At 43.7% G+C, this 20,041-nt stretch overlaps 1 protein-coding gene across 1 annotated transcript; it reads right to left on the bottom strand.

The window, feature by feature from the left end:
• On the bottom strand, positions 1–941 carry LOC131251464 (10 kDa chaperonin, mitochondrial-like). The gene is made up of 3 exons (XM_058252177.1): positions 741–941; positions 472–611; positions 1–343 (listed from the first exon to the last, which is right to left on the bottom strand). The coding sequence occupies exons 1-3, from the start codon at positions 843–845 to the stop codon at positions 295–297; spliced, it is 294 nt and encodes a 97-aa protein (XP_058108160.1). The 5' UTR covers positions 846–941; the 3' UTR covers positions 1–294.
• Between the last annotated feature and the right edge of the window lie 19,100 nt (positions 942–20,041).

Raw genomic sequence — 20,041 nt, 5'->3', positions numbered from 1 at the left:
GAGAGAGGAGAGAATACAGCTATTACAAATAAAATGGAGTAAGGATTTGGTTGCACCAATTATGAAGATATTTCATACTTAAACATTCTAAATTGGTGCAAAAACTCATGATATTTGGTGCAACCAAACGCAACCTAAAGATGCTAAAACCCATAATTAGAAAACTCCCAATAAAATTAGGAACCGTCACAAATTCTCCAATTTGAGAAATATTCATTTCTCTGAAATCTCACAAGAAATCTCTCTTCAAAGAAGTAAAACCCCCAAAAATCTCCGAACACCCTCTCTATCTCTCTAATCAAGAAGGGTTCCCAAAATGTCATCATCCCTGAACAAATGGTACCTGCCCAAACACATTCCATCCATTAACCAAACATACAAAATAGACAGAGATTGAAGGAGAGAGAAACTGAGAGAGAGAGAGAGAGAGAGAGAGAGAGAGAGAGAGAGAGAGAGAGTGAGATGGCTTACTCTTTGTCGTTGATCTTGACTTGGGTCCCACCATATTCAGGCAAGAGGACGTTATCCCCTTCTTTGAAGGCTACTGGTACGGGCTTCCCATCCTTGTCGCGGACGCCGGGCCCCACCGCTACCACTTTTCCCGAATTCAACTGATCATCAATCGATAAAATCACAATGAGAGAGAGAGAGAGAGAGAGAGAGAGAGAGAGAGAGAGAGAGAGCAGAGCTATAAAATGTATTGGAAATGTTGGGTAAGAAAGAGAAAAAAACAAAAATACCTGAGGAGTTTTCTCAGGGAGGAGAATACCGCCTGTTGTTTTTGAAGGAGGGACGATCTTCTCCACCAGCACTCTATTCAAGCTCGGTATCAGACGCTTCGCCATATCTCTCCCCCTTTCTGTCTGTTCTTATTTCTATCAAGCACCTTTGGGTTTTTTAAATACGAGTTTCCGTAGTAGCTTCTAGATGCTTGTGGAAAACCACAGAGGGTTTAGGGTTTTAGATGGCTCTGGGCTCCACCGCACCAACACCTACCTATGGATGGGCTTGAATTAACCACCGGCTCCGGTACAGGTAAGGCCCTTGGTTCAGATCTTTCCGCGTCTGGGTCTTACTTTGCCCCATGCCCAGTCGGGTTCGGGTGCCCCCTTGTTCCCATCGGGTCTCTGCACCTTGGGTTCGAGACAGATTTCAGGTAAGGCCCAGATCCGATCCCCGGCAACGAATATGGGTATTTACCTAGATTAGATGAGTTAGATTGCACACACGTGTGCCAATTTGACAATGAGTGGTATGTACGCCTTATATTAGATGAGTTAGATTGCACACACGTGTGCCATTTTGACAATGAGTGGTATGTACGACCTTAGATTAGATGAGTTAGATTGCACACACGTGTGCCATTTTTGACAATGAGTGGTATTGATGTATAGTGGTTGCGGACACTTTCGTGGCCAAGATGGACTAGAGAAGGCCTCATCGAAGGCGGAGGTGATCAAGACCGTCAGAACCTTAAAACAATCATATCATATCTCGAGGACCATCGGAACCTTAAAACAGTGGTATCGTAGAAGAAACTACTTTAGCTAACCAACCCTACTACACTGGGTTCCCCACACCGAATTTATGAAATTCCATGAGATTGATGGTTGAAAGTTGTAAATACCCCCACCTTAGGCTGATAAGTTGATAGAGTTCCGGATCCTAAACCCTAACCCTAAAAGCCTATATCTTATGAACCCCAGTTCTAAACCCTAAACTCAGCTCATTTAACCCAGTCAGCCTAACCCAAACCTCTAGAAACCCAAACCTTAGAGCATCGAGTGAACGTAGCGAGTCAACTCACCCGATTAACTTACTGAGTCAACTCACCCGGTCAACCTACCCAAACCCATAACCCAATCAACTCACATAGTTTAGCCCAAACCAAACTCAATCGAAGAAATGACTTCAAAATAACAACCCTCACGACAAAGCCTCCACATGCTTGGAGGATGTTGCATGCCAAAGCAAGGAGTCCGAGTGGTAGGCTGTTCATGAGTTGAGCTAGCTCCAAAAACTCGCTCGACTCGGCTCGAGTCAGCTCGGATTGACTCGGCTTGAATGGCCGATTCGGGCCGAGTCAAGCTAATTATTGAAGCTCGAGTTGAGTTCAAGCCGAGTTCGACCAGGGGGCATTTCAACTCAACTCGACATGAACTCGACTCAACTCGAAGCTCGAACTCGAGCTTAACTCGGCTCAATTAATAAATATATTAAATATTATATATTATATATAATATATATAATATATTAGTATAAGTTTTAAGTTTTAACTTAAAAAAAAAAAAACCCTAGAGTCTCTACCTGACCGCACGCACCCCCTTTCCCTTTTCCTTTCCCTTTCTTCTCTTTCTCTACCTGCTGCTAGCCGCACGCCCGCCCGGACCACCACCACTAGTTTTTATTTCAGCTCTACAATAGTATGATTTCAATCTCTTGAGATTTACTTCTTGGGCGAGAAACCCAAGAAATCTGAGATGGGTTCTTCTCATATTTCTTAGAGCTTCAAGGAAATCCAATGATCTGATTGGCTAGGGCTCTTTACTTGGATTTCTGATCTGTATTTTGCTCTGTTTCTTTTTTAGTACTTGGATTTCTGCTGATAAAAGAAGATCAAGAACAGATCGCTTCTTACAGGTTTCCTCATTCGATTCGAATCTTTGTTTGGTTTTTTTCATCGGGTTTTGCTTTAATTCTTTGAAGATTTTTGAATTTTTCATCAGTGGAGGAGGATCAAGAACAGAATCCATTACTCTTTCACCCAACAAGCTCGAGCTCGACTCAAGGCAAACTCAACTCGACTCGAACCACTAAATCGACTCGAACTCAACTCGACAGCTTTGGCAAACAAGCCAAGCTTCAATGCATGTTGAGTTCGAGGCCGAGCTCGAACTCGAGTACAACATGGACAAGCCGAGCCAAGCTTGGCCCACCTCGACTCGACTCGGCTCGATGCCCACCTCTACCAAGTGGGGACTGATGGCAGCCAGGTTGCCGCCGGCCACGTGATACTCCTCTTTCGAACAATGTCCCTCGAGCATGTGAGTTTCTCATTTTTCAAACCTTAAGTGTGCGGTTAAGGTGCATTTACTCCGATGCCCATATCCTTACCCAAAAATTACCTTTTTATCACCTCATCCAATCTATGAGTTGATGCCATGTAACAACCTCTAATCACAGCTATTCAACCACATTTTGCTCCTAGGATTACCAAGAAATACAAAAAAAAAAAAGGGTTGGGAGACTATAAATAGCTCCATTCCCTTCTCATTTCAAGCATCGGGATTTTAAAGGGAGTCCCTCACTACATCTAGTAGATCCTGGTCCACTTCTCCACTAATAAGAGTAAGAGTGAGCAAGAGTGAGAGTGAGAGAGCCCAAACCTAATCTAGCCTAGCCTAGCTAGAGTCCAAGCCTCCCGAGCCACCTAAGTTCAAACCTTATTCACTTAATCTAGCCTTAAGATAATACTGTTCATCCAACCATTCAAGCCTCTATTGATTTCATTAAATCAGCGCATTAATATCGTGCAACATTCATTCCCTTCTCAACCCCCTGCTCCTCGTATATATTAGCATCATAGTGCATTTTCATCGTTTTCACCCATTTAACTGGTGGGCATATGCTCTCTGACTTGCCAATAAAATCGGATCTTGCCCATCAGAAACGTTAGCTAATTAGCCATTGTTTTAGCATATACATTGCATTCCATCATTTTCCATCGTATTTAACCGGTAGGCGTATGCTCTGAGACCTGTCGATATAATCGTAGCAGGTCCACCATAAACCTTAGTTGTTTGGCCGTCATTTTATCATAGGCATCAACATCAAAGCACTTATACTTATAACATGCACTTGATCGTTTCGAACGTATACTCTGAGGCTTGCTGATATAATTGGATCCTTTCCATCAGAAATTCAGATCCTCCCAAGCCACCCAAGTTCAAACCTTACCCACTCGGTTTCAATCAACCAAGGGTATGCCTTGCCCGTGCTGCTTATGCAGTCATCTGCACTAGTATCATCAATCGACGACTGGGTGAAGAAGTCCCCACCATCAAGCCACAACAACAAGAGACAGAATGATCTTGTCCTTCCAGCCATAGATGTACAATACTCCGATGAGGATATCCTATACCATAGTCTCAGGGTCGAGACTACGAATTACATTCCTCTTGCATGTCCCATTAAATCAAACTACATCTTCCTTCCCGACGAGCAACAAATCTTCTTCCACTGACTCAAATATCAAGGCTCAACCCAAGTCATTGAGGATCAAAAGAATGTGAACAGGAGAAGACTACAATATCAACCTCCTCCAGGCAAGAAACCAAAGCAAATGGGCACAAGAAGAAAACAAGTTCGTAAGGAGGGCAATTCTTTCACTTGCACAGCAATCCAATCTGATGATACATATGACTCGGATAAGGGGGATTTATTGCTCCCAACTGACTGGACCACAATCCTAGTCCCACCCGACCTGGAAGAACTAGATGAGTTGCAATCCACCAAGGATGAAATAGGAGAAATCACATCTGACACTGACTCAGAGCTTAACCTCAGACTCATTTGGACGTTTGGGCGCAATGATGAGGGCCCAACCACTGATCCATTTGACCCTGCCTCCTAAGGGGAAGGAATGCAGGGCAATAATAGGTTCGTAGCCCCTAGACGGCAATAAAAGCAAATGCTAATAGTACCTAACTTCCCGAGTCGGATTAGACAACCCTTAGTTTGCATCATTGTTTTGCTCGGGGTCCCTTTGAACCAAATTTAAATAATAAAAAAAAGAATAAAAAGATTTAAAAAATCCAAACACCAAATATTTCAAAACTCCCAAAAAAATAATCAGATATTTGCAAAATTCTAAAATAAAAATTCAAAACCTAAAAAAAAATTAATCCAGACGTGCTTTTCAAAAATCACAAGCAATAAGAGTGCCAAGTTTTTTTGTCAAAGAGTTTGAGTATGAGGTCAACTTATAAGATTTCGATCTAAAGTTGGACTTTGAATTCAAGGGTTAGTACGAAGTCGATGATAGGGAAGATGATGAATCAACTCTCGAAGTAAAGGGTCCCCTCAGAAAGTTCAAAACCAAAAGCCAGTGTTGTCACGCCCCAAACTCGGAAACCGGGCTCACAAAATTCCCGATCGCCGAATCCGGCGCCGACAGCCTCCGTAGAACCCCATTCTCGGCCCCCAGCACCCATTCGCCAGGTTCCGATCCTGGGATGCTACAAGGAGGATTTTTTTGTACATTAGTTTGATTCGTAATAAGCATAACCAAAGGCATAACCCACAAACAACAACCAAAAACTCCATCACATTTCCACTATAATAAAAAACTTTACAAGTACAATGAGCATAAGGGAAATACAATGATGATAGACCAAAAGCTCCAAAAGATCAGCTACGCGCCCAAGCCTCAGCGCTGCTGCGATCCTACGTCACCTGCACGCAACGGTCGTGCATAAGCTTATGGAAAGCTTAGAGGGTGGTGAAAGTGTATGCTCAAGGTGGTAATGCAGCTATGCAGTATCAGAGTAATGCGGAACATGCTGATGAATGCCAAGAATCCCATTAGCCGTACCAAGGCCATGCGGTGCAAAGAATGATGTCGGCCATACCAAGGCCATGCAATGCGAAATGCAACTCAAGCATACAAATCCTCATCTAAGTCCACATGTCAATACAGCTCAAAAATCTGGGATATCACCGGGGTCTAGTACACTCCAAGCCAGATTGCCGTCCCATCGCGCGCAATAAGGTGAGTGGAAAAGACCTCGCTATCCGCCTGCCAATATCGGGCTCGACTCGTCAATAGCGGACCCATTCCTCGAGCTGGTCAGACTCAGCCTAGCATTGCCCCCTACTCTCGGGTGGGTAAGGCCGCACCCCCTTCCAACCGACCACGACACAGTGGAAAGCGCAACCGTCTGGTATTCGGCACTCAGCGCTCATGCATCCACTCGGTCTAGACGTTGGAGCAACCTCCTGGTACCATAAGGGTTTAGGGACTTTCACCCAGGGATATCTATCGCACCCCATGTAGAACAGTATTTCCGGTATCCAATCTTGCCAACCACGATACATCTGTGGAGGCTACGGCCCTGATGTCGCTAGGGCGTACAGTAACCATATCACACAATGCGAATGCATGAATCACACTATCCAGTCATGCAGCAATCCTGCGCATATCGTGCGCTCATGTAGGGCAACACCCCCTGTACGGGAGCCCCTAAACAATCTGCCCGAAGGCGCATGCTATGATCAGTCATTTCTCATATCAAGCATACGTATGATGCATATGATCATGAATCATGGAATTAACATGTTATATGGGGTGGATGATGTTCATAACGAAGATGGGCCTAGACGGCCTATTCATTACACGCATGGGCCCAACAATGGGCCCTAGGGAAAGATATAATGCGGACATTTAACCAACATTATACTTGCAATGTGGACGTCAAACCAACATTGCTCCCAAGGCATAGCCTGTCATAAACATTATTACCTAAACCAATGGACCTTTGGTATATCCCATTGGGCCTTCAATACATCAAATGGGCCGTATCATATGGGCCTATATTCATTAAGTGGGCCACATCAATGGGCCGCACCAATGGGCCTTATGTACATTGCAATGGGCTATAACCCGTGGGCCTTAGAATGCATCAAATGGGCCTAATCTTATGGGCCGTATGCGTATCAAATGGGCCTCGCCAATTGGGCCCCCATATGTACATCAAATGGGCCTCAACCCATTAGCCCCATTACATCTTAATGGGCCTCGACCCATGGGCCCCTAATACATTAAATGGGCCTCGACCCATGGACCTTACATAGACATCAAAGTGGGCCTCAATCATGGGCCACAAGCAAACTGAGGTGGGCCTTACCTATATATCAAGGTGGGCCTCAATCACGGGCCTCAACATTAGTAAAAATATATACATATAATATAGTATATAATATATATATACATAATACATATAATATTATATGAAATATAATATTATTTATATATATATATATATATACACACACACACACACGCACACATCACAGTGGGCTCCACGCAATCATCACAGTGGGCCCACACAATCATCACAGTGGCTCCACGTCCACCGTCCAGGCGGACGGTGGGAATGAAACACATACATCAATGTGGGCTCCATGTGGGGCCCACCATAATGTTTATATTCCATCCAAACCATTGATAAGGTCAAGCAGACCTAGATGAAGGGTGACAACAAATTTCACCTTGATCCCAAACTTCTGTGGGCCCAGAAAAGGTTTCAAGGGTGGAGTCCAATTCACACTGTTTCCTTTGATGTGGGCCACCCGAGTCTTGGATGGACCTCAAATTTGAGGGGTGGTCCACTGACCCCAGGGTCCACCATATGAATGGATTGGATGACACATAAACATCAAGGTGGGGCCCACGCTACAGCCGTGCTGGGCTATACGTCTCCCCAGCCCGTCTGCTAGACGCTGTATTTTCTAAGGATTTTACAGGTGGGGTCCACATCCAGTGAATCCACTCCGTCCAGTAGCCCTCTATGGCTCAAGACAAGCAAACCAAGCCCAATATTGGGCATATTTCAACGTATAAAAGATTTAGGGACGATTTTAATGGTGCAAATCACCATTTGCTACGGTATGACCCACCAGGACCGCAAGTTGGCACCATATCTTGGTTCAACGCCTGAAATGGGGTCAAGAAAGGAATGGACGGCGTGGATTGAATACATGCATCAAGATGGAGTCTACACAAGTGGACCACCTCATTGGCTTGAAACCAAGGTAACCATTTTGCACTTTCCAACAGAAACGTCCAGCGTCAGTGGACGCTGGACTTTGTAAATACATTAGAGGTGGGCCCTGCTTAGGTGGGCCACCAAGTGATGTTGATGGATGACACGAGTACTACACATATAAGGTGGGCCCCACTTATAAACGGGCCGGATAAAATACCTACTTCATGGTGGGGTCCAACCTGATGGGCCACACAGCTTCATCATCATAACCACAAAGAAAATAGAAATAAATAATAGAAAAAAAATAAATAAAAGAAAAAGGGAGAGAGATAGAGAGTGAGACCGTGTGATGGAGGGACCCCGGCACTATGGGCCCTCCCTTGCACTAAGTCATACATCAAGTGGGTCCCATTACATGTGGGGTCTATGGAATTGAAATCCAACGGTGGAGATCCTTTCTCCACTAAAATAGATGGTCTAGATGACCCTAAGCATACAAGGAAATAAACGTCATGATGGGGTCCATGGAGAATGGCCCCTATCATGGAATGATCATGATGATCCAAGTGGGCCATCGGCCACATCTTAGGGTCCAAAGTGAGATCCAAACCATTGATCGGTTGGCCTCACTTGGCCCAACTTAAAAACATCAAAATCTACCCTATAAAACACCCACCGCTTGATCTTCTTGCTCCCTTGGCTTCCTTAGCTCCTTGTGCTCCTCTTTGATGGAGGAAGATGAAAAATGGATGGTTGAGATGAGAGATGAAGGGGTAGGAAAGGTGGACCTCACAAATGAGATTTTCTCACCATGGGAGGTCCATACGTATGAATTGCTTAAGGGAGAGTTGAAATGAGAGAGAGACTTGTAAGGGAGAGAGAGAGAGAGAGAATGATGGGTGATGGAGTGATGGATGGGAGAGAGGGATGGGTGTAAGAGACTTTATGACTTTTTTGGCAAAATGTGTAAGAAAAGCATGGGTTGTGTAAGAGCTTTTTTGACTTTGGGGGTTGCTTGGGAAAGGGTGAAAGTTGATGTGTACTTGACATGATGGGATTGATGGGATTGGTTGATTGATGTGACACCTTGTAGAGATTCTCTCGGAATTCGCACGCGCGGCGTTTCCTCGCACCGAACGCTGGCCCACATCTCCCAACCAGAGCATCGCATCAGCGCGCGAGTCGCGGCATCGGAACCGCGGCGACGATGCGGTCGCTAAGGTATAAGTCCTGGGTTGAGTCAACTCGGGTTGACGGCACGAGAATCCAGGTCACGCGCAAATACCGGTTAAGGGTCGAAGGTTGCCGGAATTCGATCGGGAAGACCGTTGAAGCCTATGGAAAGGTACGGTCTAAGATACGGGGCTTACAAGTGTCATCCCAAAAAAATTGAAATCATAAACCTAGGATCTCCTGAAACTCTTTAAGAAGTTTGCATTACGAATCCTTGTCCCTAGAAAATGAGCAGAGAATGATCAAATTCTTGAAGTCATGACTGCTCAATCTTGCGTCCTATGAAGACTTGTCCATATTCGATTGAAAATTTGTCAACAAAGCCTGAAATGAAGCTTATCAAGCAGAAGCGGTGAAGACCATGCTTACATTCCACATCAAAAAATACTTAAGTGTCAGGAGTGCGCACATTGGATCCATGTGTATGCTTCGAAACTCTATAATGTGGGAAGGTCTTAGACATCTTCCACATTGGATATCGACATCAGCAAAAAAATTCAGCCCGACAACTATCACACCCCAAACCTCGGAATCAACTTCACAGGAATCCCGATCGCCGAATCTGGTGCAGCCAGCCTCCGCAGTACCCCATTCTTGGCTCCCAACGCTTATATGCTAGGTTCCGATCCTGGGATCTTATAAAGAGGATTTTTCCAACGTACATTTATCCCGTAAGAAGCATAACCGTAAGTTTACCCAAATCACAAAAACAGCATCATCACATATCCACTAATATAATCATTTGAGTACAATACTGAAAGAAAAATACATATATAAAATAAACAAACAAATAAATAAATAAATCAAAGCTCTAGAAGACCACTTTATGCTCCAGGCTCAAAGCTATTGCAACCTAACATCACCTGCACGCATCTATCGTGCATAAGCTTATAGAAAGCTTAGTGAGTGGTGTAAGTGTGTGCACAAGATAAGTGTCAAGTAAGAAATATCAGAGTAATCAGAGTAAGCGGAAATACTAATAAGCCCGTAATCATACAATATTATAGATACTAGTAAGATCATAAATCATACGATATCAGAGTAATGCGAAAATATGCTGATAGGCCCATAAATACCATCAGCCTTATCCAGGCTATGCGATTCAAAAATGTAATAAAAACAATATCATGTATTGATGAAGCAATGTAGATCAGTTATGCAAATGATGAGTCATAGAGAGCAAAATATCAGATGTCGAGGGTACAATGCAATATGTAAATCCTGCTGAGTCCGTCTAGGCCATATAAGTGTAGAAACATGAAAAATCCTAAAATGCCATATGCGTGCGAATGTAATGTAATATGTGATGCGAATGAAATGACTAAGCTGGAGTGTGAAGTCGGGATGATAATATGTAGTATCGCAGGCTATGGGGTCCACCACAAGGGACTTCTATCCAAACCAGTCCCATACCTAAATTTTGATAGTCAGACTCAATATGGTAAACTCCTGATCTCATATTAGTCGCGCGCCCAACCGAAATTCTGGCCATACGAAGATACACAACAATTAGTTGAGCACCACCAACCCGAGTGAATAGTGAATGAAATGAATAAATGAGCATGCAACTTCTACTCAATAAGTCCACATATCACTACAGTTCCTCTCTGAAAAATCACCGGGGTCTATTACACTCTAAACCAGGTTGTCGCCCCATCGCACGCAACAAGGTGAGTGGAAGAGACCTCACTATCCGCCTACCAATATTGGGCCCAGCTCGTCGATAGCGGACCTATTCCTCGAGCTAGTCAGACTCAGCCTAGCATTGCCCCCTCCTCTCCGGCAGATAAGGTCGTACCCCCTTCCAACTGACCACGACACAGTGGGAGACGCGACCTAACGGTATATGGCCCTCATGCGCTCATGCATCCACTCGGTTTAGACGTTGGAGCAACCTCTGAAACCAAGAGGGTTTAGAGACTTTCACACAGGGATATCTATAGCACCCCATGTAGAACAGATTTTCGGTATCCCATCTGGCCATCCACGAAATGCCTGTGGAGGCTACGACCCTGATATCGTTAGGGCGTACAGTAATCACAACACACAATGCAAGATGCATGAGTTATACAATCCAGTCATGCATCAATCCTGCGCATACCGTGTACTTATGTGAGATAATCTCTACCTCTCAGGGAGTCTCATAACAACATGCCTAATGTCATATGCAATGGTCAACCACATCTCATAACAAACATGCAGATGATGCGTATGAGCATGTATTGCGATGGTATGCTGTCACATACTCATAATCGGTATCAATAACTAGCACCGACAATCGGCATCGACAATTGACCTAGACAATGTGGACATTTAACCAACATTACTCCCAAGGAGTGGCCCACATAGAGCCTAACATATGGTGGACCCATGGCCTCACAAAGGGCCTGATATACAACACCATGGGCCTCACTCAAGAGCTTAATACACATCACGATGGGCCTAACATACATCATAATGAGCTCCATCACCTAGCCCTCAAATGCATCACAATGGGCCTCATCACATAGGCCTCGACAATCGGCCTCGGCAATCAAAATTAGCCTCAATAAACGAAATCAGCCTCAACAATTGGAATCGACACTCGGAATTAGCCTCGACACTCAGAATCGGCCTCGACAATTAGAATCAGCCTCGATTATCGAAATCAATCAATAATCAGAATCGGCAAATCGGTCACGTCAATGAAATCGGCAATCGGTCACGACAATCGGAATCGATCGATAATCAGAATCAGCAAATCGGTCAAGTCAATTGGAATCGGCAATCGGTCATGACAATCGGAATCGATCAATAATTAGAATCGGTAAATCGGTCACGTCAATCGGAATCGGCGATCAGTTATGACAATCGGAACCGATTGATAATCAGAATCGGCAAATCGGTTAAGTTAATCGGAATCGGCAATCGGTCATGACAATCGGAATCGATCGATAATCAGAATCGACAAATCGGTTAAGTTAATCGGAATCGGCAATCGGTCATGACAATCGGAATCGATCGATAATCAGAATCGACAAATCGGTTAAGTCAATCGGAATTGGCAATCGGTCATGACAATCGGAACTGATCGATAATCAGAATCGACAAATCGGTCACATCAATCGGAATTAGCGATCGGTCATGACAATCGAAATCGATCAATAATCAGAATCAAAAAATCGGTCAAGTCAATCAGAATCGACAATCGGTTATGACAATCGGAATCGATTGATAATCGGAATCGATTGATAATCAGAATCGGTCAAGTCAATCGGAATCGGCAATCGGTCATGACAATCGGAACCGATCGATAATCAGAATCGACAAATCGGTCAAGTCAATCGGAATCAGCGATCGGTCATGACAAATCAGAATCGATAATCGACCTCGATCGATAATCGGCAAACAACCACGACAAATCAGAATAGATCGCTAATCGGCCTCGACAATCGGAATTGATATTGATAATCAACATTGATAATCGGCCAATAGACATGGAGGGATCCATATATGAACAGCCGATCAAACCATAATATAAAGATCAGCCCACAGCCGTGGTTATATCAAATCCGATAGCGCGAAACCATCCATCTATAGCAACTGGGGCCCACTTATCTGGGTTAACCCACAAGAGGATTATGAGAATGGGCCTAACAAGGCCTAAGGGAAGGTCACAATGTGGACATCCAACCATCATTGCCCATCAATGTGGAGCATTGCTCCCAAGGAGTTAAACGGGGCCTTGGCCTCACACAAGGGTCTAATATACAATATCATAGGCCTCATACAAGGGTTACCTATACACCACTATGGGCTGCATCACATGGGCCGTACTAATGGGTCTCATAGATGGGTTACAAATATATCAAGGTGGGCCTCACATATTGTCCACAAGTATATCAAAGTGGGCCTCTTGAATGGACCACAAAATATACATCAAAGTGGGCCTGATAGATGAGCCACAGAAATACTCCAAGGTGGGCCTCACAAATGGGAACTTGGATTTCACTAAAATCATTTCAATAGTTGCAGGTGCAACATGTGTATCACTGTACACAATCATTCAATGGGGCACATGGCCCACTAATGATGATCAGCACCGACCAAACATTGTCCAACACCATCCAGATGTCTGGGCGGTGTGGCTGAAATGCATACAACATGGTGGGGTCCCACAGAACCGTCCAGGCATGGTCGGCCTGGAACACAAAACATATATCATGGTGTGGTCCACATCCATGGAGTGGAAAGAGTGGATAAAACATTTACATCATGGTGGACCCACGCCCATCAGCTAGATGAATAGATGGACGGTTGCGATAAACACACATACGGTGGGTCCCACAAAGCTGGTGATGTCACTACAATAGGTATATAGCTAGTGTAAAATGCACCAGCCAATCCTTTCTAGGTAGGTGGGTCCCACGTGGGGCCCACCACATATAATAATATATTTTATTTATGATTATTATATATATATATATATATATATATATATATATATATATATATATATATATATATATAAAATTTAAACTACTCCAGCAAATCCATTCCCAGTTGTGTATCTCAAGGTGGGCCTCACCCCCACATGGATGGCTTGGAGAAAACATGTACATCACGTGGGGCTCATAAACATCAAGGTGGCCCCACATGTACGGTATAGATGCAACACGATCAGACCCTCTGATGGTTCTATAATCAGTACAGCAGCTATTAGTTGTATAGGTACATTAGCCAATCCACTCAGACGGTGTGGATTTCACATGCAGATGGACTCCACCGTCCACGGACGGTGGATGGCTTGGGTGAAAGACATTTCAGGTGGATCCATACAGATGGGCGGTGTGGATGCAACCCACGTAACTTGCTGATGTCATACAACGGTTGGTCCCGCCTAGCAAAACATCCATAGAGATGGGCGGTGTGGATGCAACCCACGTAACTTGCTGATGTCATACAACAGTGGGTCCCGCCTAGCAAAACAGATAGACGGTATAGATACAGAATAAATACATCGTGGTGTGTACCACAGCAGCACCGTCCAAATGATAGTGTGGATATCAAATAAACACACCAAAGTGGGGTCCCATCCCACACGTGCTACACATGAGGTGTGGGCCCACGGCTGCCAAATGGCATGGCTAAAGATGGATGGACGGTGTGAATACAAACATTCATCAGGTGGGCTCCACGTCACCAATCAGATGGAAGGTGTGAATATAACACATACCGTGTGATGGAATCCACCGAACTTACTGCGCCAGAACAGCAGCCACATGGCGAGGTGTGGTGCTCCAGCCCGTCCACTTCCAGGTGGGTCCACACATGTGTCATGGTGGAGTCCACGTCCATCAACGGACGGACGGTTTGGGTGTCGTAGATACATCATGGAAGGGCCCACCAGAGATTTGAATCCACTTTATTTTTGTCTCAAGCATTAAGAAGAGCTCGCCATTGGGTGGACGGTTTGGATGTAACACATACACCATATGGTGGGCCCACACTGCAGCGTCTAACTGCTGGACTGCTGGGCTGCTGGCCCAGCGTCCAGCAGATGGACGGCTCAGATATAACACATATATCATGATGGGCCACAGACCTGCTGAGTACAGCAGCTATATGTTGGCCACCATATACATCTATGTATAGACATATTACATCGATATATAAAATATATTATAATATTATATTAGAATAAGGGAGTCGCATCCAGATTCTCTGAACGCACTGGACTGACGGTGTGGGTTTAAACCATGTACGTATAGGTGGACCCCACCTTCACACGAACCACACATGCGAGGTAGCCCACGTCCATGGAAAACGGACGAAAGGTGTGGAAATACACATACATCACGCTGGAGAGCCACGACACCGTCCAGAATGGTGTCCCACACTGTCCAAATATGTGGACGGTGTGGATCTCTCACGTACACCAAGGTGGGTTCCACCATGATGGATGCTCGCATCTCCACCACACATTAGGTGGGCCATCAAACAACTAAAGAAAAGAGAGAGAGTGAATGGGAGAGAGAGATCGGCGGTGAGGAGGGGGGGGGGACCCCGCCACTATGGGCCTTCTCTATATAATACATACATCAAGATGGGTCCCACATATGTGGGCCCTCAAATCACAAAATCAAGTAATGAAATCACCCACCTTTGATCTCTTCTTCCTTCTTCCACCAATACGATCTAGAGCTCCAAGGGGACGATTTTAATGGTCGAGATGTTCTTTAGATGGTGGAGATGGGAGGTAAGAAGTGAGCCACACAAGCTCTCTCCCATGGTAGCTTGGACATGGGTTGCATGGAGAATAAGCGAGAGAGAGATGAGAGAGAGTGGTTGTAAGAGAGGGAGGGATGGGTGAGTGATGGGGTAATGGGTGAAGTGAGTGATGGTTGTACTTTATGTAAGAGAGTGTTGACTTTAGGGGTTCCATGGGGATGTGGTGATGTGTACTTGACATGAGGTGTGATTGGTGGGATTGATGTGACATGATTTGAAATCTTTCTCGGGTTTGCAAATGCACGGTGTTTTTCCTCGAATTGAACGCGGGCCCACATCTCCTTGCTCAGGAATCGCCTCGGCGCGCGACACGCGGGACAGGAACCGCGGCAACAGCGCGGTCGCTAGGGTACAGGTCTCGGATTAAGCTGACTCAGATCTATGGGATATGACTCAGAGTTGCGCGCAACTATCAAAAACAGATCGTCGGTCACCGGAATTCGACCGGGAGGACCGCGGAGACCTACAGAACGGTATGGTTTAGGATACGGGTCTTACAACAACATTTTACAATCATGAGTTCATACTCATGATGATCAATTACTTCACAAAAAGTGAATGGGGGCAACGTCCTGCATCTCACACGATGACACTCGTGAAGAACAACATCATCAGCTGCTATATGATCCCACATGTCATAGTCATCAAAAATAGTATGCCCTTCGTGAATCCAACGATGTACGAGCTCCTCACGAAAATTAGAAGACATAGGGTCTCCTTCGTATGCACTTTGGGCCAATCAGACATCCCTATACATAACTACGGGTAAAACTCTTTATAAGCCAACTTATGAAACGAAGGCAATCCTATAAGTTCAAGTTGAAATTCATGAAGAGTGAAGCTGAAGAAAGAAAAGTCAGATTGTGTTTATAACAAGTATCGTCACAACTATCAAACTTAAGGAGCAAGTTCAAAGCCCACATGAGATGGCCCAATGATTAGAAAAGTTCTTCCGTAGGGCGCCCTCTGACTCACTAACCTGAGGTGAGGATCTTCCAGAGCCTATTAACGCCAATAGCGGGTAAGCTTATCTAATCATGTTAAGATTTATAATAGAAAAGCTAAAGTCAACTAACTAAAGCTGGTCATCCTGAGAATCAATCTCTCCAATCTCCAAATGAGTGCTTGAATAAGAAGGGTCAAAAAATAAAAAAGAAGAAAAAAGAAAAAGAAGAAACGATGACAAAATAAGAGCATGCAGTTCGAGATAGCAAGAAAGAAAAAGAGAAAAAGAAATGAGGACAAAATAAAAGCGCGTAATACAAGAAAGTTAAAAAAAAAAGAGTAAAAAAGAAAAGAAAAAAAAGAAGTAGAAGGAAAGACAAAAAAGAAGAAATCTGACCCAAGAAACACAACCCTACTCACATCCCCTTAGGGTGATCTCGGCATGAGTCAATAGCTTTGCTATCGTGACTCAAGATAAGGAAGAAAGAGCTACCAATTGGCTGGCAAGGATGGAAGTCCGATCCCTCCATTGTTGCATAAAGCAAAGAAAAAGAAAAAAGAAGAGAACGTGCCTAAGAAAAATGGGCGAAGTGAAAACCCGAAAGGGCACTTCAAGTAAAAACAGCGGGCATGCAGCAGACTTGATGAAAATCTGAAATGGCGCCAAGGGTAAAACAACAAAGTTGCCAAGGGGCAGGTAAGATCAAATACTTGGGACGTGGTGAAAACCTGAAAAGGCACCATGGGTAAAAATGACGGGTAAGCTAAGTGTAGCGAAAACCTGATAGGGCGCTGTAGGAAATATTGGCAAGATTTTTTTAAAAAAAAAAAGAAAAAAAAAAGAAAAAAGCAAAAAAAGAGCAGGTAAATGGAAGATTCAATAGATGCAAAGATGACATGAATGACTCGAAAATTCTTTTAAGCTCTTCCCAAATCGTAAGGCCAGGATACCATTACACATTACCTTAAAGGGATCGAAACCCTTGGTGAACACTTAAAAAACTGGTAATGACATCCAGCTGAGTCAACGTACTGATTCTTGACACAAATTTTTTAAAAGCTTTCTTTTCATCTCATTAGATGATTTCTTTACATATATGTCTTTCCTTTGCTTACAAAAACAAAATACAATAATTCCCACCATTTTTATACCATACAAAAAGTGCGTACGAATGGCCCAATAAATCCAAAAACCAAGCAATAAACTTTTAGTCCTTGTTAAGATCCCTAGAAGGTAAATATCTATACCCCGATCTAATACTTTAATCCTCTTACTAAAAGTGCTCTCTCCTTAGAGGCATTGAAGCTCATCGATCACAAAGCAATCTCACATGCTAGCACAAGCTAAGGCGTGAAAATGTACAATTAGTACGCCATGGCCCATAAAATCCCCGTGTCAATCAAGAGAACACCAAGAGCAAAACAAAGCAAGGTCAGTTTGTATCCTAATAAAAACCATCATAGATCGCGACCGTCGATTCGTGATCTAATGGACTGAATCCCTTTTCGAAACCTCTAAAGATACTAGCATCGATCGTGATCATCAACTTGTGATCCGATGAATTAGATTCTTCCAATAAAAACCAACATCGATCACGACCGTCAACTCACTATCCGATGGACTGGATTCTGTCACTAAAAACCAGCATCGATCATGATCGTTGATTCGCAATCCGATGAAATGAATCTTCTTTAAAAAAATCTAAAAAACTGGTATCAATCGTGACCGTCGATTCACAATCTAATGGACTGGATCCTTTTTTAAAAACTTAAATACTAGCATTGATCGCGACAGTTGATTCATGATCCGATGGACTGAATCCTTTTGAAAAAACCTAAATACCAACAGCGATAAAGACCTTCGATTTGCAATATGATGGATTGGATTCTTTCAAAACTATCATCGACCACGACCGTCGATTCGTGATCCGATGGATTGGATCCTTTTTAAAAACTAAAATATCAGCATCAATCGCGACAGTTAATTCATGATCTGATGGACTGGATTCTTTCAAAACCAGCATCGATCATGATCGTCGATTCGCGATCCAATGGATTGGGTTTTTTCCAATGAAAACTGGCATCAAATGCAATCGTCAACTCATAATCCGATGGACGGATCATATTTTGAAAATACAAAAACATCTCACTAGAGAGATAAAATACCAAGGGATGACGGATCCGTTCGATCATAGATCAGAATCTTGACCACAAAAACGGTGGGACAACAGATCTGATCATAGATCGAAATCTTGACCACAACCTATTGGGACGACGAATCCGATCGATCATAGATCAAAATATTGACCACAATACCGTGGGATGACGAATCCTATTGATCATAGATCGGAATCTTGACCACAACCTAGCGGGACAATGGAATCGATCACGAATCAAAATCTTGACCGCAAGCATCGCGAAATGACGAAATTGATTTGTCGCAAATCGAAATCTTGACCGCCATCCATGGACAAACTGCATCATAAAAGTCAGAGTTGATCACAACTAACCTTCCGATTCAGCACACAAACAATAAAGTCTGATTACCCTATGAGATGGAGGAATCGATTGACCATCTCTAAATCGGACTCTTAATCACAACCACTAATCAAACTTGCACAAATGAACCATCCCCAACAGATTTCAGTCCCAATTGCGACAACCATAATCCAATAAATAAAACATAAAATCTTCAAAATCCATCATCCCCAGCATGTGCACTATCCATCGCATATTTTCAGTAAAAACTAGCTTACTTGAAGTCCCATAGGCATCCCCAGTGGAGACGACCAATAGCTGGACCTATCTCAAAATCATTTTGTAATAAAAACCCCCCACGGATTATCACTCCCCAAAGTGGGGCGACTTTCAAAATCACAAAACATTTTCTGAGAAAAGCTTCAGACTTCCGAGACACTAAGAGATCTTCCATATCTCTGGTTGGGAGTCAACGCAAAATCAAATAAGATCCGATTTCTCATGGTTTCCCTAGAGATCATTGAATCTGAATGCACATCAAAATATTATCGGCCTGAACTCCAGTGTCAGCTCCATTGTATCAAATGCTAATGCTATGAAAAAGCGATAGGCCAAGACTGGTCAGAAGAAATCATCCAAACAGTGAAAAAGACATTGTAACATAAGTGTAAAAACTAGAAGATTGCATGAAAAAATATCACCCACACATATCTAGGCATGGATGCTCGCGGAATTTGATTAAGTCCAAGTCGGCATAGTGAGTTCCCTTTAAGGCCATAGAAAGCATAGGGCAATTAACTACTTTGATGATCAAAACAAGTACTCCTAAGGTGATCTGGGAAGAAACGTACAATCCAATACCGGGTCAATATCCTATAAGGTCGCAGAAAGCACAGGGGCTCTATTAATTGTACATTTCTGATGTTAGTACCGATTAGGAGTGATGGGGTTGTGATTGGCGGCCCGCACAGGGACAATCGCAATGTTTTCCTTAAACCCTTACAATATGTGCGAGTTATTTATTTCCAGGCAACTAGCTGACACAGACACAAGGGAAGGTAACAAATCCAAATCACAATTAATGACTGACTGGCAAAGGGGGGGTGTCCACTCACTTTAGCATTTAGTTGCACACAACCTTTGCCAAAGAGGGGCATTTGTAGACACCCTGCCTTAGGCTGATAAGATGATAGAATTTGAACGGATAGATGGACAACCACACCCCGATCCTAAACCCTAACCCTAGATGACTAAACCCTATGAACCCTAGTCCTAATCCCTAAACTCACCCCATTCAACCCAGCCAACCCAGTCAACCCGATCATCCCAGTCAGCCTAACCCGATTCCA

The sequence above is a fragment of the Magnolia sinica genome, chromosome 7 (genome assembly GCF_029962835.1).
Source record: "Magnolia sinica isolate HGM2019 chromosome 7, MsV1, whole genome shotgun sequence".
Taxonomy (NCBI): Eukaryota; Viridiplantae; Streptophyta; class Magnoliopsida; order Magnoliales; family Magnoliaceae; genus Magnolia; species Magnolia sinica.
The sequence above is the reverse complement of the archived record's forward strand: the minus strand, read 5'-3'. Positions and strand labels throughout refer to the sequence as shown.

Coding starts and splice junctions, on each gene's coding strand:
- LOC131251464 (XM_058252177.1), bottom strand. CDS start 845: ATGGCGAAGCGTCTGATACCGAGCTTGAATAGAGTGCTGGTGGAGAAG. Junction 612..740: donor TCCCTGAGAAAACTCCTCAG/GTATTTTTGTTT, acceptor ATTGATGATCAG/TTGAATTCGGGAAAAGTGGT. Junction 344..471: donor GTCAAGATCAACGACAAAGA/GTAAGCCATCTC, acceptor GTGTTTGGGCAG/GTACCATTTGTTCAGGGATG.